We start from the raw sequence: 26,357 nt of genomic DNA on the forward strand, positions 1-26,357 counted from the left end.
TGTAGGTCTTTCAGTGGTAGGAGAGGAGTGCTTCCTCTTTGAGGTCTTCTTAGTTGGAGGCTCTGGTGGTACCAACGTCCCCTAGTCTGAAGCTGCTGTGGGAGAAATCTGGGGTGCAAAGGCTTGTGATACTGGTTCGGAGGATAGTTGCACAGTCTTCTCATAGAATCCCAGGGCTGGAAGAGATCTCAGGCAGTCATTGAGTCCAGCCCCCTGCTGAAAGCAGGACCAACCTCAATTAAATCAACCCATCTAGAACATTGTCAAGCCTTAAAACCCTTTAGGGATGGAGATTCCACCACCTCTCTAGGTAACCCATTCTAATACTTCACCACCATCCTAGTGAAATACTTTTTCCTAATATTCAACCTAGACCTCCCAACTGTAACTTGAGACAATTGCTCCTTGTTCTGCCCTCCATCACTACTGAGAACAGCCTCTCTCCATCCTCTTTGGAACCTCCCTTCAGGAAGCTGAAGGCTGCTATCAAATCCCCCCCCCCTTCCCCACTCTTCTCTTTTGCAGACTAAATAAGACCAAATCCCTCAGCCTCTCCTGGTAGGTCATGTTCTCCAGCCCCCTAATCATTTTGCTTGCCCTCCGCAGGACTGTCTCCAATGTGTCCACATTCTTTTTATATTGGGGGGGCCCAGAACTGGATGCAATACTTCAGATGTGGCCTCACCAGAGCCAAATAAAGGGGAATAATAACTTCTCTAGATCTGCTGGCAATGCTCCTCCTAAATGCACCCTAATATGCCATTAGCCTTCGTGACTACAAAGGCACACTGTTGACTCATATCCAGCATCTCATCCACCTGTTATCTCCCCAGGTCCTTTTCTGCTGAACTGCTACGTAGCTAGTCACATCCCCAACCTGTAACAATGCTTGGGATTCTTCTATCCCAAGAGCAGGACTCTACACTTGTCCTTGTTGAACCTCATGAGATTTCCTTTGGCCCAATCCTCCAATTTGTCTAGGTCACTCAGGACTCTATTACTCCCTCCAACATATCTACCTCTCCCCCTAACTTAGTGTCATCCGCAAACTTGTGAGGGTGCAATCCATCCTCTCATCCAGGTAATTAATAAAGATGTTGAACAAAACCGGCCCTACAACTGATCCTTGGGACACTCTGCTTGAAACTAACCACCAACCAAACATCAAGCCGTTGATCACTACCCATTGGACCTGACAATCTAACCAGCTTTCTAACCACCCTACAGTCCAGTTCTCCGATCCACACTTCCTTAAAATGTAGGCAAGAATATTGTGGGAGACCATATCAAAAGCTTTGCTAAAGTCAAGGTATATCACATCCACTGACTTCCCCATGTCCACAGAGCCAGTTACCTCCTCATAGAAGCTAATCAGATTGGTCAGGCATGACCTACCCTTGGTGAATCCACGTTGACTATTCCTGATCACTTTCTCCTTTTCCAAGTGCTTCAAAATGGATTTCTTGAGGGTCCTCCCATGATGTTTCCAGGGAATGAGGTGAAGCTGATGGGTCTGTAGTTCCCTGAATTGTCCTTCTTTCCTTTTTTTAAAGACGAGCACTACATTTGCTTTTTCTGAATAATCTAGGACCTCTCCCGATCTCCACGAATTTTCAAAGATAATGGCCAAAAGATAATGGATGCATTAAATCTGGACCCATAGATTTGTGTATGTCTAATTTTTCTAAATAGTTCTTCTCCATCATGAGGTGCTTAAGCTGCAGATCCTTAGCTTTTAGGGATCTGTAGGAAAGCTTTTTGCAATGGTGGCATTTCTGTGGAGAATGATCTTGCCCCAAACACTGGATACATTGGGCATGTCCATCCGATACTGGGATGCATATCCTACAAGTTAGGCATCTCTTGAACCCAGGAGAGCCTGGCATTACTAACCAACTAACTGGGAAAGGAATAAGGGGAAAAAAGGGGATTTTTTTTTAAATAGGAAAAAAGGAAGGAAGGAAAGGCACCCGAATTAACTAGGGGAAAACTGTAATTAGAAACTATACTAATAACTATCTTATCTGGTAAAGAGAGTGGAGCACTGCTGAATTCCAACAAAGCCTGGGGTGGCTGAAAAGGAACTGAGGGATGGTTGATGATGCAAGCATGTTGGCACGTTTGCTACAGTGCTAGCGGCATCATGCACACGTGTCAGCACCCAGCGTACTGCTACTAAAAAGTTCCAATTATAAGTGCAGGAGCACCGAGACACCTACAGCGGAGCACCCACAGGGACACTCTGCAAAGAAGAGCTATACTAACACATTGTGTTTATACAGCACTTTTCATTCCAAAGAAAAAAACAGTTCTATGGAAACTATAAAATGTATATAAATTATATATAGTATATCTAACTATCCAAATCTATGTACACGTAGATCAGTGTGAGATTGGAAGGAATGCTAAAGAGAAAGAGGGAGTGCACACACCCTAAATACATATGCAGAATATGAAACCCTTGACAACCTCCCAAGTGCAGCACACTGAACACTTGGCAGCACATACCAATACACTACGCACAGTTTAACAAAGGAAGTAAGGAATATCAGATCTAATTCAAAATGTATGGGGGAACTTAGTTAAGCAGAACATAGATAACCAAATGTAAAGTTTACTCAGGGCACCAAAGCTAACAACACTAATGTTTGTGAAAAGTGCAATGGGATTTTAATGCTCAGGGCTGTTCAGGGTTAGTTTTATGTTTCATTTGAAAGGTAGCACATGCAGCAGCAGTATCTCTAACACAACACAAGGCAATGGTTCAATAATGAATCAAAGAAGAATCCACTCATCTGTACAATCTCTCTCTCTCTCTCTGTATATATTTAAACTCAAACACACATGGAATATATGCTTCATTCTCTCAGAGAAGCCTGTATCATCCTGATACACCGTACCTTTTCACACACACACACACACACACACACACACTGGGAAACAGTTTCAAACATACATGCATGTACTTATTCAAGCCCCATGTACAGCCCACACATTCAGAGCCTTCAGTTCATACACAGACTTCAACTGACCTGTACACACACACACACACACACACACACACACACACACACACACACACACACACACACACACACACACACACACACAATGTAAACAGCCATTCAAGCTGTCACACCAGCCAGTAGACTCAGTCTTCACATATCTATACAGGAACCCTCATACACGCACCACATTTTCTCAAATTTTCTTCCTTTGTAAAATTTGTACTCTCCTTATAATAAAGGAGAAGCCAGGATAAGAGATTGAACTGCAATTCCTAGACCTAATCACTTTGTATGAGTTAAGGTTAGAAAAAGCTAAAGCCATTATGACATGACAGACAGCAATATCTGTCTTCAATTCCACTTCTCTTTAATAAACATCAAAATGCAAATAAAACATAGTATCAAATAAAAACAACACCCACAATTTAATAGAACCAATTAGGAAAACATGCACATGCTGACTTCTAGGATGGAGGTCAAGGTAGATCCCTTGAGAGATGAAAGGATTATTCTGTCTCTAATTGCACATCTGTCAGCAACTACCAATCTCTGAACCTCAATGGCTGTCTTGCCACATAGCCATATACCACTAGTTTCTTCTGCAGTGGAGTTTCCGACAGCTAAAGTGGGGCTGACAACTGCAATCCATGTTTGTTTTTAGTGACTGGGTGAAAATGTTTTCCCTTGGTCTGCAGAGGAACAGTATCATTAGCATTTAGGATGTTCTCAATAAACAGAGCCACAATTCTCCTTGATTTTGTTTAAATATGTTGTATTCCTCTGGTAGGACCAATCTCTAAGGCTGGCTAGGACATATAACCTCAAAGTGGCAAAGCTATACATTTGGCAAGTTGCCTGTTACTCTATATTTAATACTTACCTCCATTGTGAGTGGGAAGGCATGTTATTGTTGTATTTCTCCGGTGCTAGCTTTCTGGCATATAGCTCTTCTCTATGCCGTGATTAACTGACTTTGGTCCAAGATGCTTGCTTGATATATTCTTCTGCATGCAAGTTTCTGAATTCATGATCATAACGAATTATTGCAAGGTGTGTTGAGATGATGCTCTACATGCATACTCTTTGACATGACAAGGATGGTTCTGGTTTTCTAATATCAAGGTCTTGCTCTTAGTACTGACTCTGTATAACACCTCACTGTGATATTCTTGAACTGGTCCATCAAAGAAATTGTGAAAAAGACCAGTGTTATTAACCCAGGAAACTGCTGTTGTGTAGTGCTTCTGTTCAATTTTTCTCTAAGTGGGTATTAGGTGTTAACAAAAGATAATATTTCCAGTTTACTACAAATAGACCTTGATAAATTCTTGGTTAGGACTGCCAGGAATCTCTCACAGATTGTTTCAATAGGGTCTTTTGCATCTTGTTTCCTGTATTTATTGCAGGTTTCACATTTGGATATCTTACCATTCTCTTCTCTTCTCTTCGGCTACATTCATGTCTGGCCAGAAAAGCACCACCAGCTCAGCCCTTACTTATCTCTGTACCTGCAAGGGTACACTGTGACACATCCTTTGTAGTGAATCACATCATATCCAGCAACTGTAACTAAAAAGTTGTATTCTAACTATACAGTTGTATTTTTTTTAAGTAACGGGGCTTTTTTGCTGATCATCCATCATGAATGCCTTCTCTCAAACTGCTATAATGATGGGTTCATATTGTCATTTTTGTTTCAGCTTGCTGAGTTTTGTTTGAGAAATGGGTAGTCATAATTCCTGCATCACTCCTCTTAATGGAACACTATTTTTCCTTGTCTTGGATATTCTTGAAAGCATGTCCAGGGTAAGAAGCTCCTCGGTAAGCTTCACACTTAATATGTATTTTTCAACCTGTTCTTTGCAAGCTCAGTCCATTCTCTTTCAAGAAATGTCTTCTGGTTTTGACTTGGTTATCAGTTATGCAAGAAAGAACTAGGTTTCTATTGAATCGGTTAACTGTTCAAATTCAAACAACTTAGCTTTACTATGTAGGCATGTGACATAATGCTTGAGCAGCTCACCTGGCAGTTTATTTACCTTTTCAAAGTGACATTCAGATGTGCACAATATTCTTGAAATTTCTGAATGACTTTGTCTACCATTTTCAATCCAAATGCATTATAAATCTCTAATGCCTCTGGGTCCAACACTTGCATCAAGCATGGCGGCTTTCATCCTCTCTGATTCTTCTACAATACCAATCACTTTCTGCGAAATTTGGAAGCACTATGACCAGTTCCTCTAGCTCAGTGTTTCCCAAATGGTGTTCCACGGATCTCTGGGGTTCCGAAGTGAAAATAAGGGTTCCGTGAGAAAATTCCATTACAACCTGAATTATTGTAATGGAATGAAATTTTCATTCATTTATGAATTGTATTGAAAACAATTTTCATTTGTGTTTGCCACGATAAGCGTCCCTGTGTAATGCCAGCTTAGCCAGAGAGTAGGGACAATGATGACAGTCAGTCAGGGGTTCCACAAAATTCTTTCAAGTTCAAAAGGGTTCCGTGGCCAAATAAAATTGGGAAACACTGCTCTAGCTCTAGGTTCTCTTACAGAGTGAATGATTCAGGTGGACTCATTTGCTACTTTATTGCAAAGATTTTTTTGCTTCTCACTACATGTAATACAGAGGCAACACACTGGGGTTGTTGTCTAGATCCTGAATTTTATTTACTGATCCTCGTCAATTAATATAGATCACACTGATAACATTTTACTTCCTCGTCACATAGCTAAGGTCAGTAGCCACAGATTCCAATAGCTATTGCTATAACTGTCACCCATTTCTGGTTTTTTCCCCTTCTCTGAATTTAAAAAGGAAATAAAAGAATTATGTGCAAGAAATTAAACACACACAACTCAGTGCACTTATAGTTGGGGCTGAAAGTTCATTTTTAATATTTGCATATAATGCAGTCTTTATTACATGACTGAAAGATATTTACCAGTAATTCAATGTAATCAAGAAAATTTAACTTGTGCGGATAATCCCATTGATTTTAATATGTTGCACTACTTGCATGAGTAACAGCTACTTCATAATTCAAGACTGTGGGGCAGGATACTTAGATGCACATTTTGCATACATTTAATCCATGCAATGAAATTAAAATTAAACTAACTGGGCACCCAACATAAAAAAGGAAATGCTAAAAGTAAAGTAAAGTTAAAAATCTGGAAAATAGAATTAACAATATGCTCTCTGCTGATATAGAAAATAGTTTCAGAATAAACACAATAAGAAAGAAAATCCTCAGAAATTCAGGCTTAGATAAACTGTAGACCATGTCTGCTGTTTACCTATATGCAAAGTAACCAGATGCTGCTTCTGCTGTCAAGGGCAGAAGCAATGTACATGTGTGCAATCACACCACCAGTTAGCCTCTCAGGGAACATGTTGTGCACTAGTTCAGTACCCTGGCACTTAGTGAAGTCCTGAAATACAGTTTCTGTTCATCCTCATCCCCTTAAAGAGGACAAAGGGACAGGCTATCTTGCAAGAGCTTCGGCAACATTACCAGGGCCATGGGATGGAAAAGAAAAAGACAGGTGGCCTCACACCAGGCTATCAGAATAGAGAGGCAGGAGGAAACAGCTTTAAAAAGGCAACATCTTTGCTGTTTTGTTTTTACATGCCTTTCAGGAGACATTACTTGTGGAATCTCACTCTTAAGAAGGGAGTTAAGGAAAGGTTATTCTCTATCCTCTCCCTACATCCTTCCAATGAATAGATACATTTCAATTTTATTTTTTCATAAAAAACACCCTAAGAGTTTTATACTGTTTCGTATTATTCAAAAATGTTGCAGACAGTATTTTGCATAATTAAAAACTGTATCATATATTTTTATATGTGGAAGAGGACAGATATAAGAAAGAACGTTCAACTTTAATTCTGTGATTCCTGAATGTAAGTGATTAGGTGTGTAACCCTAACACTTCCGTGACATACCTTTTACGGAATACACAGTTCATATTGTTTTAAAAATGAACAATATGAAAGCACACATCCATTGTGCGACAAATGACGTGACAATCCCTACAACGGGCACACAAGTTAACACACTTCAGTTTTTCATACATAGCAAGAGCACAGTGAAAGCAATATTTATTCACTGTTCTCTACAGTCTCTCATTCAAAAACAAAAAATGTTTGCCTTTAGCAATTCTGTAGCACAAGAATGAAGTTATTTTGAATGGCTATAAAAAGATAAGGGATAATGTGTGCATAATTAGACATAAGCTAAACACATACAGAGTTCGTTTTTTTTAAGCTGAATATGGTCCTACTTTAGCTCATACCAATTCCCCACCATCACCACCATTGTTCCCCTCTGAATTAATACTGTCTAGACATGGAAACATGGCATTTTCTAAAACCAGGGATTACAAGAACAAAATATTTTCTGTGCTTGATTATTCAAAATTGCAATTCGTCTTAAATTAGTATTGCTCTAAAAAATGTTGACTGTTTGACAGTTTAAATCTCCAGTAATCTGTTAATTTTAGCAAAAAAAAATCATCTTAAAACAGGCTATAGGGAAGCAGGAAAATACTGTTCCTTGTCTTCATTCTTCTGTGATGCTCAGGTTAAATTAAATAGGAAAGCAGCTTTTCCCAACACTAATGTTCAAATATAACACTTTACTTTAGATCTTTTTCTGTGGTACCTGTTTTTTCCCCAATTATTTAATATTTCATCTCCAATATGAAAAGTTCCTAAATGATTCTGAATTATATAATTCAAAGATATGTAAGGAAATTAGTTTGCTTCTCTTTTTAGCTGTTGACTACAAAATTTCTGAAGCTTTTGTTCTCCCCACTTAAAGCAGTTTTGTTTCTCTCTATACTCAGTTGGGGAAAAAAAAAAAAGGTTATTTAGACTCTAACCTGAAATGCTACAACCTCTGGCCCGCCCTTCAGCCCTTCCATTGCAAAGGTCTCCAGGTGCAGTTTGGGTAGCTGCAGGGTGAAGTCATTCCTGGTTGCCGCAGTCCGTGACAGCGAGATCTGATCTCTGACCTAAAGGGAAAAAAAACCCAGCATCAATGGTAATTCCCCTTCAGACACATTAACTGGGATGAACTGGGTCCCCTTGAGCCCACTGAGTGGACTTGCATTGATCGTTGGACCTGAAATCCATGAATAAATTTAGGACTAATTGATTTTTCGTTGCAAATAAATCTCTAATTCAGAGCGCTGGGAGAGAATGTTAAGAAGAAAAAGCATCCTCCTCTGGACTGAAATGAGAAGGGAAGAAGACTCACTGAGGGCTTCGCTCCAACTGGTGTACAAATTTTACAGCTCCATCCCTCCTAAAACCCCTAACAGAAAACAAACCAAACTGTAGGCAGTAATTACACTTTCCATCCAACAATCATCAACTATTAATAAAGTACTGTGCAACAACACGTAAGAGCAGAGAAGATAAACGAGTTTTGACTGCTGTGTACAGATCACATTCATATTGTAGTGAGGTTCAATACTATAAACTCAATTAAGCCCCAGAACTAAATTTAAAATCCTTCCTAAAATAGAAATAAAAAAAATCTACCTGCAGCAGTAATTTTTTCTTATGTTAATTGTACAGCCTGTTATATTTCTTATTGACGATTCACATAAAGGAATGAATACATGATTAGTATTATCCAACTTAGCTGTACAACTTCAAAACAAGGAAGAGGAAACCCAGTAGTATTTGTACAAAGTCTAGATAGTTTAATTTTTACTTTTTGCAATCCTTAAAAAAAAAAATCAAACATAATAATCAACTTCCTGCCTCCCACCAAATATAAATGTGAGTGCGCTACTTATGTTGTCAAATGTATCTATATGCAGTTGGTATCATATTGCCACCTGCTGGCTAAGCAAAAAAACTGCTTTTAATATATGATATAAACTTATATGCCATTAAAATTATAAAAATACACGAGAATCTCAGCTATATAAATATGATGGATATTTTCCCTTTTGAATGTCCACAAAAATGTTACTGTGTCACATTAATATAAAATATTTTCATTAATTAAAAACAACTTTTCCCCACATACTGAAAATAAGTGTATTTATTTGTATATAAGTATATATACTTGTGTATTTTATCCTGCTCTTGACATATTACATGTACAACACATGTAATAACGGTATACACCCAATTTGTCCATTTTTATTTGATACACGAAGTAATTATTATTACTCCCTTTTCCTAATCTTACATTATTTTTGGATCTTACAAAATAAAATTCCAGTAATTAAACCAAATTAAATTATATTATACACTAATATGTATACATTATATCTATTACAAAAGATTAGTTAGCATAGAAAAAATCATTTTTCATTTTTACTGTCAATGAATAGTTTTAGAAGGGAATAATAAAATGACAGAACATACCATTTGCCAACACTCTATACAAAGATGAATTTGGGCAGCTTCTCTTACATATAGCTAAACCTTCCTAAAATATCCGATCAATCCTAAATTAAAATATATTAACCCTGATTTAAAATTCTAGATGACATCTGCATTCTCTGTTAACTGCTTCTACTTTTTTAAATGCTGTTGATTATACTGAAAAATGTACCCATTTTAGCATCAAAACATTCAGTCTACTATGACTAAACAAGTACATTTCAGGATACAAATGTTATTTTTTAATCTCTGCTATAGTCTATAGGAACAGGGAACACTACATTTCCCAGGTTGACCTAAAAAATTCCTGTCAATACCTGTGGCTGCCAAATATATGCCCTATAATGCAATTTTTATAACAGTATAGGCCACATACTTTTTCTCACATAGTGCACGAAGTTCAGGATATACAGTCCTGTGGAACAAACATATTCTCTAGGGTCTTCTGTCAGAATGTTTAATGCTCTTCAGGTATTAACCTTGCTTAATATAACACAAACATCTTATTTTAAATATATATTTTATTTAATTTTTATAGTTTATATGTGTCAACTTTTCAGGCTCTTTTAGTTGCCAATATGCACACAGATAAAAGACAACATTAATGTGGATTAAGGTACTAAGAATTTATCAACATCAAACCACTAGTGTTTTGCCTTCTACCCTTCTGAACCATAGTCAATAGATCTAAATATTTTACTGCACCCTGGCCAATTCATTGTTTGATGTTTAAAAACTCACCCAGAATCAAAGAAAATTTATTAAATTTGAGCCCCCAAATGAGATACTATTAGCTTTGAAAGTCAAGTTTAACTGCGATATTGATGATTCTCTTTTTTCTGTGACAAAATTCACTAGGGACATCCCTGATGTCAAAGTACAAAAGCAGATTGCTAATACTGGGGGGAGATAGGGGAAACAATGTATAAGCTATGTAGGTATAATGCACAGGATAGTACACATAGCGGAGATCCTTTTAACCCTATTAGTATCAGACAACATGTTTTGCTACTGGGGCCTGACACTCAATGGACAATAAAACAAGACATTTAAAAAAATGTAGGAAGTATAAATCAGTAAAATCACATCAGAAAGGAACATACAAGTTCCTTAAATATATGACATCTAATATCAAGATTCCCAATTGAAATATTTCATAATTTTTTTAATATTTCAGGTATAAAATCATGTATCTTATTTTCAATCTGCTTGGACACTTTGCTTAGATTAGGTATTTATAGCTTTCCTTTTGAGAAGTTGAGAGTCGTATATATTGTACTTGTGAAGCTTTCATTGAAATGCAGAAAACTGAGGTCTTTCATTTATTTACAGACTGTGCAAACATCCTTATGCTGCTTCACCAATAAAGTCAAAACAGTCTTTTGATTGACCATCCACTCCAATGTATTATGGCCCCAATTCTGCAGGATCCACATGGCTAAAATGTTATGCATTTATGTGGAATCCCACAGATTACCCTGTCAAGATTTTAAGTTGAAAGTAAAAATTGTTTTCTAAACTCTGAAGACTTGTTTAAGTGCTTGACTGATGGGTGAGGAGGAGGTGATTATTTTTATTGTTCTGAAGAGGACAACAGAAGGTATGCAAAGTGAAACTTTAAGTTAAGAAAAACAGAACTTGTGGAATTAAGTGTTGTGCTTATACAAAACTGTGCAAATAACAAAGATATTTTTATTCACAGATTGCAGCAGAGACAAAGAGAATATTATCAAAAGCAAACATCACAAGCAAAAATACTCTTATACACCTTGCTGCAATGACTTCGGATAGGCTTCCAGTTCTGAAAAGACAGCGTCACCAATACAGATCCTGCAAAGACTTACAGAGATGCTTAAATTTATGTACTGAGAATATTCCACTGGCAGAGTGGGTAAGTGAAGGACATGCATAGTTTTCCAGGATCCAGGATTTTTTTTAATGGTGCTGGAAAATAGGCTAAAACTTAATGGATCTGTAAATCTGCACGGAAACTTCAGACCATGAAAACATTTTGAAACAGTGGAACACAAGGATTTATAACAGTCTGATTAACTTTTTAATCAACTGAAAGAGCTGAAAAAACTCAGTGTAAATACTATGCCAACTCAATTTTAAATCAATAAAGCACTGGTAAGTTCTGATCAAAAGTAATTCCAAGAACATAACGTGACATCAAAAGTTAGGTTAGAAGTATAGCTGAGACACAAAATTCAATGTACTAAACTTTCATGTTTAGAAATAGAGGTTAAAATATTTTGCCAGTCCCAAGTGAAAATAGTTCTGGGTGTACCCGAGTACCCATTTACCTACATCACCAACACTTATCTCCCTACCACATAATCTGATATAACTAGCAATAGTTGTTCAATACTTTCAAGAGTATTGAAAAATCCCAGTTAAGGTGCATTTGTCTATCTACTGGCCTTGCATAGTGGCACTAAGTAAATCTGGAGTAGTTAGAGATTTCTATCCCTTTCTTTTGGCCTTGTATAAATATCTTTATCAGTGTGACTGCGAGATGGTCACGTTACTGAGTAGTTAAGAAACAATGAGGGTTGTGCAGGTCATTCCCAGCGAGTGCCAAGAAAAAAAGTTGTTGTACATGACATATAATTAACAGAAACATTTAGTGACACTTTTTAAAATAGAACGTGGCATTTAAAATAAAAATAAAATCTCAAACAACCATATCATTCACAACCAGGTGATCAATTTAGCTGCATGAGGAATGCTCATATCTCTCAAAATGTGCACTGAATGAAGTGCACATTGTGTGAGACAAGCCCACTCCCTTTGCTGTGGAGACTGTACTATGTATGGAGACCTTGCCTTACTCATTGCATGTTTTGCTTACGAATTACTTGAATGTGTGCTTAGCATTCATACAGTACTAGACTATTCTATGCATATACTTAAGATTTAATATATCTATACTTATATTATTTGTGGAATAGCAAGTGATTATGCAATTAAAGAGAATATTGTAATGTGTATGGATCGGTGGACAGAGTTAAGATTATCTGAACATTATCTTTGACAGTCACAATAATTTGGAGAAACAACATATATAGGTGTTAATTTACCAAGAGGAAAGTACATGTCAGAAGTGTTCCAGCTCAGGAGTATCATCTCAGTTAAAAGTTGTTCATGGAGAGGCATGCAAAAGATATTGGTAACAGAAGTTACCAGTTAATTATTTGGGTAGTTTCAGGTTTTCTTTTCCTCCCTTTAATAAAATAGCAAGGGTAAATAATTGTGATTATTTTTGCTTGGTCTTGATCATGATGTCCTCTAAGGCACATAAAGGACTAACTAACGAGCTCCCCACTTCTGATTTGGCAGTATTAGAAACAATTGGTAAGAGTTGGCCTACCATTTCTTATTTCTCCAAACTAAATACTTTAGTAACTTTTACAAAAAAAATGACTTGACATCTAACAACTTGGCATCCAACTCTTTCAGCCCCACCAGGGTCAGGCAAAGAATACATAAATATAATCTGGCCGCACAGCAGGCTGAGTCTGATGATATAGGGAATATCCACAAAGCCCTAAAATAGGCTATACATAAAAACACCTTCAGGGATAGCCCTCAAAATGAATCTTGAACTTCTACCCCAATAAAAGTGAGATTGACCTTGAGAAATTAATCTCATTCAAGGGTGATCTCTGCCTTCAAGATGCCAAAGCTGCAAGAGGAGAAGATGATAAACAGAAGACAGGAAAAAAGAACACCCACTGATACACAATTACAGTGGTATAAAATTCTCTCTTTGAATCTGCATAGATTCCAAACGTGCTTTATGACACTTTTCTGCGCATATGCAGTTTGGACTGCTACTGGGGACCAAACCACCTCTAGATCTGCTCTAACCTGAGCCAGTGGCTACACAATTCCAAGGACCTGATATGCTGGGCAAGCTCAAGAGCTAGCCAAACACTGTCCTTTCCATGCCACAGCCCCCCAACTAGAGTGGGCAGCATAGAACGGACTATGGCAGGGGAATCCTTAGCAGATATAATATAAGAACATACTGGTCCAGACCAAAATTCCACCTAGGCGAGCATCCAGTCATCCGACAGTGGACAATGCTAGGTACCCCCAGAGGGAATGAACAGAACAGGGAAACATCAAGTGATTCCTAACCTGTCACCCATTCTAGCTTCTAACAAACAGAGGCTTGGGACATCATTCCTACCATTCTGGCTAATAGCCATTGATGGACCTATCCTTCATGAATTTATCTAGCTCTTTTCTGAACCCTGTTAAAGTTGTGGCAAGGAGGTCCTCTGGTGACTGTGGGTGTGTCTAGACTACATGCCTCCTTCGACGGAGGCATGTAGATTAGCCAGATCGGAAGAGGGAAATGAAGCCGCGATTAAAATAATCGCGGCTTCATTTAAATTTAAATGGCTGCCCCGATCTGCCGATCAGCTGTTTGTCGGCAGATCGGGGGAGTCTGGACGCGATGCCCCGACAAAGAAGCCTTTCTTCATCGACACAGGTAAGCCTGGTTTCACGAGGCTTACCTGTGTCGATGAAGAAAGGCTTCTTTGTCGGGGCATCGCGTCCAGACTCCCCCGATCTGCCGACAAACAGCTGATCGGCAGATCGGGGCAGCCATTTAAATTTAAATGAAGCCGCGATTATTTTAATCGCGGCTTCATTTCCCTCTTCCGATCTCGCTAATCTACATGCCTCCGTCGAAGGAGGCATGTAGTCTAGACACACCCTGTGTGTTGCATGAAGGAGAACTTCCTTATGTTTGTTTTAAACCTGCCACCTATTAATTTCTCTTGGTGACCCCTAGTTCTTATTTTATGGAAACAAGTAAATAACTTTTCCTTATTCACTTTCTCCACACCAGTCATGATTTTATAGACCTCCACCATATCCCTCCCTTAGTCTCCTCTTTTCTAAGATGAAAATCCCAGTCTCCTTAGTTTCCCTTAGTGCTGCGGTACAGACAGATTTCAAACTCCTCCCTGATGCTTACTATGATTCTTCATATCTGAATGAGAATACCCAGGTTACTTGCATCAATTGTGCTTCCTCTTTCCTTGATGCCATTTAACCTTCAGACCTTCCAAGCCCAGAGAACCAGCAACACCCTTTTCCATTTTCTTCTTCAATTAAAATTTTAGATCAAACCTTATGACAGGTCTGAGCAACTTCTTTCAACACTCCTTCATGCAAAGGCTGATAAAGGTAGCCACTAGTGCGGAGGCAATCAGTTGGGACTGCTTATGACAGGCCTGCACTTCTTAAATCTTGAGCGATTTAAGTCCACCATCACCTGAACTGATCTGAACCAAAAGTACAAGATAACCCACAGGTAAAGGGAGCTAATCAGATCGGAACCAGTATTGGGAATGGAGCCAGACAAGCTACACAGTGGCACGGGGCCTAATAAAATAAAGAAACCATACTCAAATGCAAGAATCCTACATTTATTTCTCCCATGCAATAGGGAGAAAGAGGAAGGTGTTTCTGATTTCATTGCTATAGTTACTTGGGTATTTACTATTATAATGGTATCTGAATGCACAGCTCCTTACATAATCTCTCGCCAATCAAAGGAGTATGCACACAACCTCAAGAAAGCCAGTTTTCTGGAATTTTTTTACTTGGCATAGAGAGTTCATGCACATCCCCTGAAGTAGGGGCCACATGGACAGTACCTTAGAGAATTTTAATAACTTAATATATTTAAAGTTCATAGTTGCTTTAAATTGGTATCCACGAGAAGTGAAAAGAATGAGAGGAAGGCCTCCAGCATGCTGGGAGGATCCTTTACAAAGGATTCATGGAAGGACATGGACAGCCGCACAAAACAGGATGGCATGGAAAAGATGTGATCTGCATCGGTGGTGAGACTATTTGCATTGATGAAATCACGGATCTTCCAACTATTCAAGTAATATTTAAAGGGAGCTTAATATTTAAAGTCATAGAATTAATTGTCAGTGTGAAAAAGTACAATCCTGTGCTTAACTAGAATTACAATACACAATACCTGACCCAAAAAAAAAAAATCCATGCTCAGTTGGGTAAGATGTTAATTTGATCCAGACCCTGTTTAGCAAACACTAACCATTGTGCCAAAGCTATGCTGTAGTTGTGGGCTGTGTACTAGAATAGGTCCCCTATGAACAGATTTCTATGACCTTGGGCTGGAAATGAACCCATGTCTGGATAAAATAATGGCTAATTCATTAACTAATTTTACAGTCCCCCACAAAAAGATATTTTCTTACTTAAGACAAACTACATAAAAATCTTCCGACTTCCAAAAGAATGAAGTCAGTCGAGCTCTGGAATTGGTTATTTAGGTAAGTCTAAACTGAAAACAGTTAAACACATGGATATGACATTCTGCAATGTCTTATCTTTAGTTTGTCAAGGTTTTTAAATCCCTCTTGAGCTGGAGTACCATTTTTAGCTTGGCTAGGTCAGAATGACACTGAACAATATGAATGATGACACACTAGACAGCTATATGGACAGAGTTGTCATCAGCAAACCAGCTGTGCTAACACCTGTATGTCCTGCACAACTGATCTTTAGGAACAAGGATCAAGAAAGACAGATTAGTAGGGAGATGAAACAAAAGACATTTACAAAATGTTAAAATTAAAGGGGAGAGGTGCTAATTTGAAAGAAGCAGAAAGACGAGAAAATAATATTTTATGTTTTAAGATACAAAATATAATATCCTGTGTCTTATTATAATTCCTTACAAACCCATCTGGAAGCTTTAAAATTGAATCTACTTCTTTTATAATTTGTTTATTCCACTTGCACATATGCACTCATTTGGAATAGTGGTCACATTAACATTACTGGAGCCTGAAGTAAAGAAGAGAGACTGTATCCACAGCAGCAAGTGGATATAACAGTAAAAGAAGTACCTGTTAGAAGTAACATACTTCTTTTGCTGTTATATACATCTTGGATTTTGTTATTTCCACTCCAACTCATCTGATGCAGTAACTCATACCCACAAAACTCATGATACTGTATATTTTTGGTAGTCTAAGGTGCTATGGGACTACTCATCATAAAGTAAAGGAATTTTTCACTATAGACCACACCTTAGATAGTGGCCTAGCATTTAGGGTACTAGACTTCCTATCACATTTCTAATTCTTAAAGCTATCCACTACCCTACCTCAACTCCTCCTATGTATATATTAAAATTTTATCTAGACACACATAGAGACAGTTACATTGATTTTCTGAGGAGAAAAATAAAAAAAGGAATGAATTTGAGCCTCCCAACTTTGACAGTGACTTTTTTTAAAAAATACTAAAACCAGTGTTCTCAGTTATACTCATGTAGAAATTTAGAAAATGTTGGCCTAGAAAGCCCAGTATATTTGTCGTATAGTGTTTTGTATGAGTTCTTCGCTATCGACCTTTAATAAACAACGGTACACTTTTACACACTAAACCACAAAAGTAAGGAATCACAAGAGAAAAAATCCCATTAATATTTAAACCAAAATAATCTATTTTCCATATATACAAAGATACATACTGGTTGCACAGAATAGCTAATACTTTTAAAAAACATTTTACTATTCTTTCAGAAAAATTGTATCCCCTAAATGCATTATAAAACTAGAAAAGATCTGAAAAAGTTTTGAAAAAAGAGTGTTGATGAATATAGAGCGGGGAGTTCCAACCTTGGTCCTTTGGTTTTTATAATGTGGTGCTTGAGCATGACTGTGTTAAAAAGAAGTTTGCATGAATGTGATTCTGAATTGAAAACGCGATGCAGAAAAGGATTTTTGGTTGGGAGGAGAATTGTTCCAGAGTGTGTCATTAGAACAGGGTGAGCTGAATGCAGGTTAAGCTGAACAAGCAGAACTTTATTAAACCTGTGAACTGCTCTGTCTATATGGATGAATTCCTTCCAGACTAACTCCCCATATTCCTTTGTTTCCACTGGTGACCTGTGATTGATCTCTGAACTGATCTCAACAGGCAGCTGGGATACTCTGTAAACAGGTGTCAGTACCTTGCTGGGAAATGCTAAAAGATTTCTAACTCATTGTAAGAGGTGGAGCTCACTAATTGATCAGGACAATGAGGAGTTGCTTCTCTAGGCAGAAAAACCTAAGGTCTATTCTTGAGCAGAAGTTCTTTATTTTGGTTTAATTCATTAATAAAGCTAAACATTAGGAAAAGAGCAAGTTTTTGAGCTTACATTGCCAACAGTGAGTGGTGTTGGATGAAGGTAAGAAGATCACCAACTTATAAGGTGCATCTAAGTTAAAACAGCTGAGAGAGAGGAGTATTCACAATTTTATGACCATGATGGGATGATCTGCAATGGCAGCATTGTACACATGAAGAAATGTGGGGAAGGGAGCTATGTGATCATGTTGAGAAGAGATGTGAAGTCAAAGTTTAGGGTTTCAACAGAGCTGGAGCCCCAATATTGCTTTGGCTGGTTATCTGATTATAATGGGTAATTCACAAGCACTGTATTTATAAAGCTAGTCAGTAAAAAGAATAGGTTTAGCATGTGCAGTAATGTGATAAACATACTACTATTACTCGGAAATATATAAAGTATTAATGAAATATGGTTTGTCAACATAAAAACTACATATTACGCACACTAAAATATTTATGATCTTTTGAGAGGGAAAGCTTGAGATTTTATAATAAAAATATTATATACTATTAGAGTTTTAAATAAACATTAAAAAAAGTTTTGCCAAGAAAACCATGAACAGTTACAGATGAAGAGATGAGTGAATGCTAAGTATAACCTATGAAAAACTGGATTATAATAGCATACATTTCATAATGGTATTTTAGATTTTACAACAATGAATTGAAGACGAAATATGAGTCTAGGAGAATTTTGCTGACCAGTGAAGTTAAAGATCTTTCTTTAGAAACTGTGTAAAGTCACATTTTTCTAGAGTCAAATTATTTAAAATAAAAATAGGGTGATCTAATCCTGGCATAGATGCCCACTGTAAATACAGTTGTGGTTAATACTACCTTGTTCCCAGTATGAAATGGCTTACAGTATTTCCAATTCCAAGAATTCCAAGATTATGAATCAGGCCTCAAAGTCGTGTTATAGGCTTAAAATCCTGAGTGGTTTTTTTTCCATAGCCTTTTAAAATTTGTTTTCTGCTTTTCACATTTCGGGTTGTAATGGGGTGGTTGCCCCTTTCTGTTTTGTAAGGGATTAAAAACAGAGTAGATGATAATCATCCCTGGAGCCAGTTAGAAGGAGGCATGAGGCACCCAAACAGAGGCCAGCTGGGCTGTTTAAAAGCACTGATCGCCTATGGGAACTCATTTTCCCTCGAGATCTGGAAGGAAAGCAACCTAGCTACCTGCTACTTAGGGTACCTTGAACAGAGCAGTACTGGGGAAAGGCAGGGTGAACCAGGGGAGCTCCTTCTGAATAAACCCCAGGCTGAGGCCCAGTGCAAAGGGCCCAGGGAGGTTCTAAGGATGCAAAGGAGTACCCAGAGCAGGAGTAGATCGCAGGTCCACCCCCCACTCCTCACCTAGCCAATGAGTGACCAGTTCAGACTGCAGTTTGATAAAGATTGGCAGTGGTTTACTGAGGCAAGGAGGGCTCAGGGTAATTGGGTTCCCTGGGAGGGGAGGACACCCAAAGTGTGAATTCTTCCTTGGGGCTACACCAAAGCTAACAGGAACTGTGATCTGGGAGGGAGGTGTGCCTGAAGAGTGATAGGGAGCAGGTAACAGCAAGAAATAAACCAGACAGTAGAAGGCACTCTAAGGCCGAAGATGAGCTAATTCCCAGACAGACCAGCAGTGGCGAGTGAAAACCTGATACAGGAGTACACTGATGTCATGTTTTCAAACTTTTTTCCACCCCTATGAGAACTAAAAATTTGCCTTTTTTTTTTTTTAAAGAAACACCTGATTATCATATAAATCACTTAATTCTAGTACACTAGTGGGAAGTTAAAGAAAAACAGCAAATATCATCTGTCTCGTGGTAAACTTACGAGAGATGAGAACTTTGAGCTTTAATGTAAATTCTCTGGCTTCTGAGGTACTCCAGTTAAAAAGAACCAGTCCTCATTATGCAAAAAATAATTATTTTTCATTGACATAAAAATGCTTAAGATATAATATGTCAATAGTATTTTAGATTAACAACTATGTTTCTGTTCTGATTTTCCAATCAACCCCAAAAGACAGCTGGTCTCCAGTATAAATAAAAACAAACATTTCAATGTATGAAACATAAAAGAATAATTATCCCAAGCTCGAGGTGCCCTGGAGAAATAACTAAAAATGCAAGCCAGTGCAAACAATCAGTAGCCAACCAACCATAGTCCACACAAAGAAACCAGTCCACAAAATCAAATTGTATTCACTCAGAGCTTGTAAAACTCTAACTTATTTCCCTACCTTCCAAACAATTAGCCTTCCACTTGGAGGATGAACAGACATCTGAATTTCAGACCAAATGCCAACCTAATAAAAGCAACCGTACTTTTGTAACCTGGAGTAGGAAGGCAGAGGCCCTTTCTGATTAATCAATTTAAGATTCTTTTAATAGGTAGATTTATCTAATAAAAGCCCACCAATGCAGAAAAAACAAAGAATTCTGTATAAAGAATTTTCAGTATGAGTTATCAGCAAAAATGACAAATGTTCTTACCATCCAAATGAAGGATACAGAAAAGTCCAATGTATCTGTCTGAATATATACTTATATCAATATACTAATATTTTAGGATATAGACAGACAGATAGATATTCTGTGGAAAGTGATTTTTAAGAGAATATTGCCTCAACATAGCCATCCCCTTGCACAAGTTGGACTATGATACCATGAGTTCTGCAACCAATTGGATAAACTGGGGTCTGATTTGCAGAATTGCTGGGTATTCACAGCTGCAAAGGGAGTCATGTGAGAGCTATGCTTTGAATATAGAAAATACTATATAATTCTAAACATTCAGAAAAAATCAGTTCCCAGGTGTCTTAAATTGGGCACCCAAAATTAATGTAAACTTTTAATTTTATTCTCTGTGCTTCAGCTCCCCATCTCTAAAATGGGGATAATACCACTGTCCCCTCACTTTAGGGGAACCTTAGTGCCACAGAAAAACACATGAGGAAGTTTATAATTCTATCTTCGGAGCAGGTACTAAATAGCACGCAGAAAATAAAATATAGGGCCACTCACAGAACAAGAGAGGTAGACTGCACAGAGAATGGGTAGATGATACAGTAGATTGGTGCGGAGCTAGTCTACAGAAACTAAGCCGCTCCGCACTGGGCAGGGAAAGATGGAAGGAAATAGTGAGGGAGGCACCAATGGGCGATGAGACCATGGTTGTTGATGATGATGATGATGATGATGATGATGATGATGATGACGACGACAGAAAAAGGATAACGCTAAATAATAACTAGCTGCTCATCAAGTGAGTACCATCCATCCTGCATACTGATAGAGGAAGAATCCCATGGAAAATAATATGTTACAATGTAAACGAAGACTGGGGCCAGGTCTACGCTGTAGCCAAAGGTTGGCTTAAGGTACACAATTCCAGCTATGTAGAAAAAGTAGCTGTCATTGACATACTTTACATCAAGCTTCAGCACTGTCCTCACAGTAGCAGGTCAATGGGAGAAACACTCCCCTCAACTTCTCTTACTGCTTGTGAGGAGTAGAAGTCTCAGCGTCAACAGGGTCACACTGAGCATTCACTTTAGCAGATCTTGACTAGACCTGCTAAACTGAATGCCAGAAGATCGACCATCACAGCGTCGATCTTCTCCATAGTCTAGACGTGGCCTGAGTCATATTAATTACTTACGAGGGGCCCAGAATGTACAGACAACTTCAATTTTGTTGTTCCCTGATTTTTGAGTGCTTGGCTTTCCAATCGCAATAATGTTCTCTTAACATAGGGGTGGGTGTGTGTGTGTGTGTGTGTGTGTGTGTGTGAAGGCCGCCAATAGGAGGCAGGTATGTGTGGGTAAGGACAGTTGCTGTAGGGCCCACTGATTTAAAAGGGTCTGGCATTCTCAGTTGCCACCATCACTCCAGTGGCATGGATTGGGCAGTGCTGAGGACTGAATGACCCAAGCCCTGCCCCTTCCACCCAAGGCCCCACCCAGAAGCCTGGAGTCAAGCCCCCCCCCACATACACACATTACCCAAGACCTGGCAAAGTCTGTCACCCACCTTGGTGTATATAATTGAACTTATACTTAATTAGGACCTAGAGAACTTCTGAGAGTTTATATTTGAGAAAGACATCCTAGCTCACCTAGAAAGAAGACTTACCAGTCCAACCCTTGTGAGTGATCCATAAGTGACAATTTGAACCCTGAACACTTCTGATGGCTGAACAATGCTTAATTTACCATTACTGGTCTCAGGTCCATACCTACTCCACCTTGCTACAGAAAAGCTAGGATGCTGGAGATACAGATTTGGGGTTCTGTGCATCAAAAAAAGAATTCTGAACATGTAGATATGTGGCTGTTGCATAGGTGGATGTTGCATGCTTCCTAGATGTTGGGACTTGAGGTGTAGAGGTAATTCTCTATGAAAAGAGTAATATAAGTGAAAAATAAGTGAACAGAAGCTTTTGACAGTTCTGGTTGTTACAAAAAATAAAATTTAAGAGTATATTTATACTTTGATGCTTGGGGTTTCGATTTGATAGCAGGAAAATTAACATGCCAAGATAATAGAAATATATCTCATTTCCACTGTAGTCAAAAGGAAAAATACCCATAAAATGTCAATAGGATCTGTAATTAAAAAAAAGGAGAGAGAAAGACTTAATATATTCAGCCTTGCTGATATTCATGATAACACAGCAATGCAGCAAAATAATACAAGCCAAAGGGTCAACTTTAGATTGCTATTCAATTTAAAAAATGGTTTAAAATCACTGTGATATTTCAGATTGTGCATCAGAGTTCACCCTTTGCTCTAATTCTATTTAATTATTACAAAGATTAAAGTACAGCATATGAAGTCAAATTCTTTATGACCACTTGATATGGGACCTTGCTGAATGACCTCTGCATCACTCAGTGAATTACAGAGATAATTCAAGAGCAATTACAAATAGTTTGGGATGATCAGTAACATCCTAATTTACTTTAGCAAGCATAAACAGTACTGCAGGGAAAGGGTTTGTAACAACTTTCCTATTAAAAATAAAAGGAACTTACCTGCTTAGAATAGTATGATGATATTTGGCTTGCTTATCTAAATGCTACCTTGGAGACAAAAAGAAGTTGAAGGGGAGATCTTTTGATACTCTAAATATAATTATGAATATGTCTTTGTATAATTGTAACCACTCCTACCATCAGCCTTCCTGAAAATAGACAATTCCAAGTGCTTGGCATGTCTTGAAATAAAAATGAAATTGAGATGAAAATGCTAAATACATCACCTTCTGTAGGGTGGCTTCCACTGATTTCATATGACTGGCAATTAATTCTTTATCTCTATTAAAAGAAAGAAAAATGAAGCCTTAGTAAACCAGAGGCTTTAGTAAAGACAGGCTAATTTTCTTCCAATCTCAATAGCTTATCAACAATTTCATATCATGTATGTTTTTAAACAATACAGAAAGTATTATTCTTAGATTTCTTCTCAACTTTTAACCCACAATGAGGATTCTGGCTCACTGGAAACAAGGAAGCCTTTTGAGTATCTAAATTGCTATAGTACTGGAAGTACACTGACTGGAGTTAGGAGAGATCCTGTGCAGACCGGCCTCAGCACTAATGCCATATATACAGACTGTCCAGAGTCTGACTCTGTTGGTTTCAATGCACAGGTAAGAGATGATGGTATAGGTACCAGAGATACGGCAGGGTCCAATGAACTCTTTAAGACAGAACATTTGATAGCCTGGGTATAGCTGTCCAAACAGGTCCTCTGTACCAATTATTTTTTGAAGTATGAGTTGTAGAGGACGCTTTAGATCAGGGATGGGCAATAGTTTTTGGTGGGGGACCAGTCTAAGATTTTGGAAAGTGGTCAAGGGCTTCACTTTTTTGTGGAGAAGATGCGGGGTCTAGGATAGAGGCTGGGTGCAGAAGAGCGCACAGGATAAGTAAGGACTGAGGTGCAGGAGACAGCATGAGGTCAGACAGAGTTTGGGTGAAGGAGGGGTTGTGACCCGCATCAGGGGACTGGGGTATAGGGTCAGGGAGGGAGTGTGAGTGCAGGAGAAGATTCTGGCCTGGGAGAGAGATGTAGGAGGGGGTACAGGGTCTGGGCGGGGAGTTGTGACCTGGGGTGGGGGGGCAGAGGGTTTGGATGGTGACCTGAAGAAGGGAATTGAGGTGCTGGAGGGGCAGGGGTGACAGAGGCAGGCTTTGGCTGAGAGGCTTTTACCTAAGCATCTTCCAGCCAGCAGCCATGCAGCAGCCATGCAGCATCCCCAAAGTAGGCTGGGCTCCCTGCCTGCTGCAGCCCCAGAACACTTAAAACTTCAGGCAGTTCCCTGCATGTGGCTCTCAACTCCAGGATGGGGAGAGGCTTGTGCTGACCACATCCTCCAGGCCTCTCTCTCAGCTCCCATTAGCTAGTTGATTCTGGCCAATAGGAGCTGAGAGATTGGCTGAGGTCAGTTCCTATTAGCCAGTTGTTTCTGACTAACAGGAGCTGAGGATTGGGCTGGGGTCAGGAAATCACACAAAGCCTCTACTTCCCTCCTGAGCAGAGAAGCCACACGAAGGAATCCTGCGTTTAACACAGTGGCTGCTGCATGCCTGAGGATCCCAGCAAGGTGGTCCGGTTGCTCAGAAGTCCAGATCCAGCCTGAGAGACATATCTTGCCCATCTGTACTTTAGATGCTCTAATGGTGCTGAAGCCATTCACTGGAACTCTCTTGGACTGGAGGTCTCTGGAGCCTTCTTTTGACTATGAACCTGAGATTTCTTAGGAGATCTAGTATACCCTACTTTTCTTGTCTGTACCTCAAGATGCAGTGTGATGCTCTCTGTTCTGCAGGCACTGATATGGATGCTGCCTCTCCTCAGGCCTTCTGGGACCAAGACCTAGAGGTGGATTATGCAGCTGCACTTGTATCTCTTAAGGCTCTTGGGGTACGTCTAGACTACAGGGTTTTGTCAACGGAAGTTTTGTCGACAGATACTGTCGACAAAACTTCTGTCGACATAGAGCGTCTAGACACATTCAGTTCTGTCGACAAAGCAAACTGCTTTGTCGACAAAACCCTGTAGTCTAGATGCAACCCTACAGGCAATAACACCTTCTGTCGACAGAAGGTGTTATGCCTCGTAAAATGAGGTTTACCAGCGTCGACAAAACTGTTGAGTTCTGTCGACGTTATGTCGACAGAACTCAGCGGTAGTGTAGACGCTGGTATAGTTTTGTCGACAAAAGTCCACTTTTGTCGACAAAACTCAGTAGTCTAGACACACCCTTGGTGACTAGGATCTTGAAGCACAGAGGGCATTAGCAGAACTCAAGGGCTTGTTTACAAAGGGGGTCAAAAGTCAATATTAGAGCTTGCTCCAAATTTAGTAATGAGAATTTGATCTCCTGGGTTTTTTTTGTTTGTTTGTTTTTGAGATCTGCTTTTGAAGGACGTGCTTGGGGACCTCAGTGTCTTACACATACTGGGGACATCAGTGTCTCCTAAACACTGGAGGTACTGAGAGCCTCCACTGCTAACTGGCATAGCTTCCTTCTAAGGCCAGGCCTACACTAAGGAATAAATTCTAATGAAGATACACAACTCCAGCTATGTTAATTGTGCAGCTGGAGTCAACATACCTTGATTCGAACTTTGGTGTCATCCCCACAGCAGGAAGTTGATGAGAGAAACACTCCTGTTGATTTCCCTTACTGCTTGTGAGGAGTAGTACTGGTGCCGACCGGCTCACCTTCAGCGTTCAATTTAGCAGGCCCTTATTAGACTCATTAATCGAACTCCAGAAGATTGATTCAGAAGTATAGACGTGGCCTAAGCCTCAGGAGCCTGGCATTCCAGAAAAGTCTGGACTAACTCCTCAATCACAGATGAACGATCAAGGGAAAATAATGATCCCAATAAACTATAATAAACTAAACTAACACTAACTATAGTAGAAGCTAAGCTACAGTAAGTGAGCATGCTCATCACTATCTCAGGCCAAACACTGCAAATATGGAACTAAGGGCAGGTCACCCACATGGTTTCCTCGGTAAGGTGCACAAGGATGTACAGGGCACATGCGTAGGTCAGTTACTGGTACTGAAAATCTCCCATCAAAGGTGCAGGGGTGCATGTGCACCGAACTGGAGCACCCATAGGAATACCACTTGGGGACCAACTTGTAGCAGGCAACCAGAAATGCTCTTGCTATTACAGGACAGAGATAGTGAAGCACTTGTGTGGGATTTTTTTTATATAAAATACACACTTAGTAGACTGAACTAAGACTTTTCTTTTTAGAGGATATATCACTGCATTTCAAAGAGCGAGCGAGCTTTACTTTTGTTTTTTACCACTGCATTATCCAGGACTAAAGCCCTGCGCATGAAAGTAAGAATTGATCTTTTGTCTGTTTTAAGTGATCTCCCTAAGGTCCCAGTGCTCACTTTGCTGCCATGCGGAGGGCACTCTCTGCATCATGGATGCTCTCTTCCAGTCGACGCTTGTCCTGCTCCAGCTGGGTAAGATGTCTATTGAGCTGACGCAGAGATTGATCTTTTCTTCTCAGCTCCATCTTTGCCTCAGAGAGACTCTGCCAGCAGACAGAAAGCAGAGTTACTTGTCAGCCCTGATAATTAACTTCAATTTATGCCATAGGCTATTAAACAACAAGGAATACAGGCTGACTGTGAAGCAGATTTGGGCCATTACAAACACAAGGTTTTACAAATTTTCCACCAACAGTATTATTTATTTACCAACACT

At 39.1% G+C, this 26,357-nt stretch overlaps 1 protein-coding gene across 7 annotated transcripts in view; it reads right to left on the reverse strand.

The window, feature by feature from the left end:
• CCDC171 (coiled-coil domain containing 171) overlaps positions 1–26,357 on the reverse strand; it is a 230,259-nt gene that overhangs the window by 62,161 nt on the left and 141,741 nt on the right. For all 7 annotated transcript variants that reach the window (XM_075931537.1, XM_075931540.1, XM_075931539.1 and 4 more), the window contains 3 exons: positions 26,039–26,184; positions 22,871–22,925; positions 7,904–8,035 (listed from right to left, as the gene is read on the reverse strand). In XM_075931537.1, coding sequence (XP_075787652.1) covers positions 7,904–8,035; positions 22,871–22,925; positions 26,039–26,184 — 333 coding nt within the window. The remainder of the gene's footprint in view (positions 1–7,903; positions 8,036–22,870; positions 22,926–26,038; positions 26,185–26,357) is intronic.

Source organism: Pelodiscus sinensis, chromosome 6, assembly GCF_049634645.1.
Source record: "Pelodiscus sinensis isolate JC-2024 chromosome 6, ASM4963464v1, whole genome shotgun sequence".
Classification (NCBI taxonomy): domain Eukaryota; kingdom Metazoa; phylum Chordata; order Testudines; family Trionychidae; genus Pelodiscus; species Pelodiscus sinensis.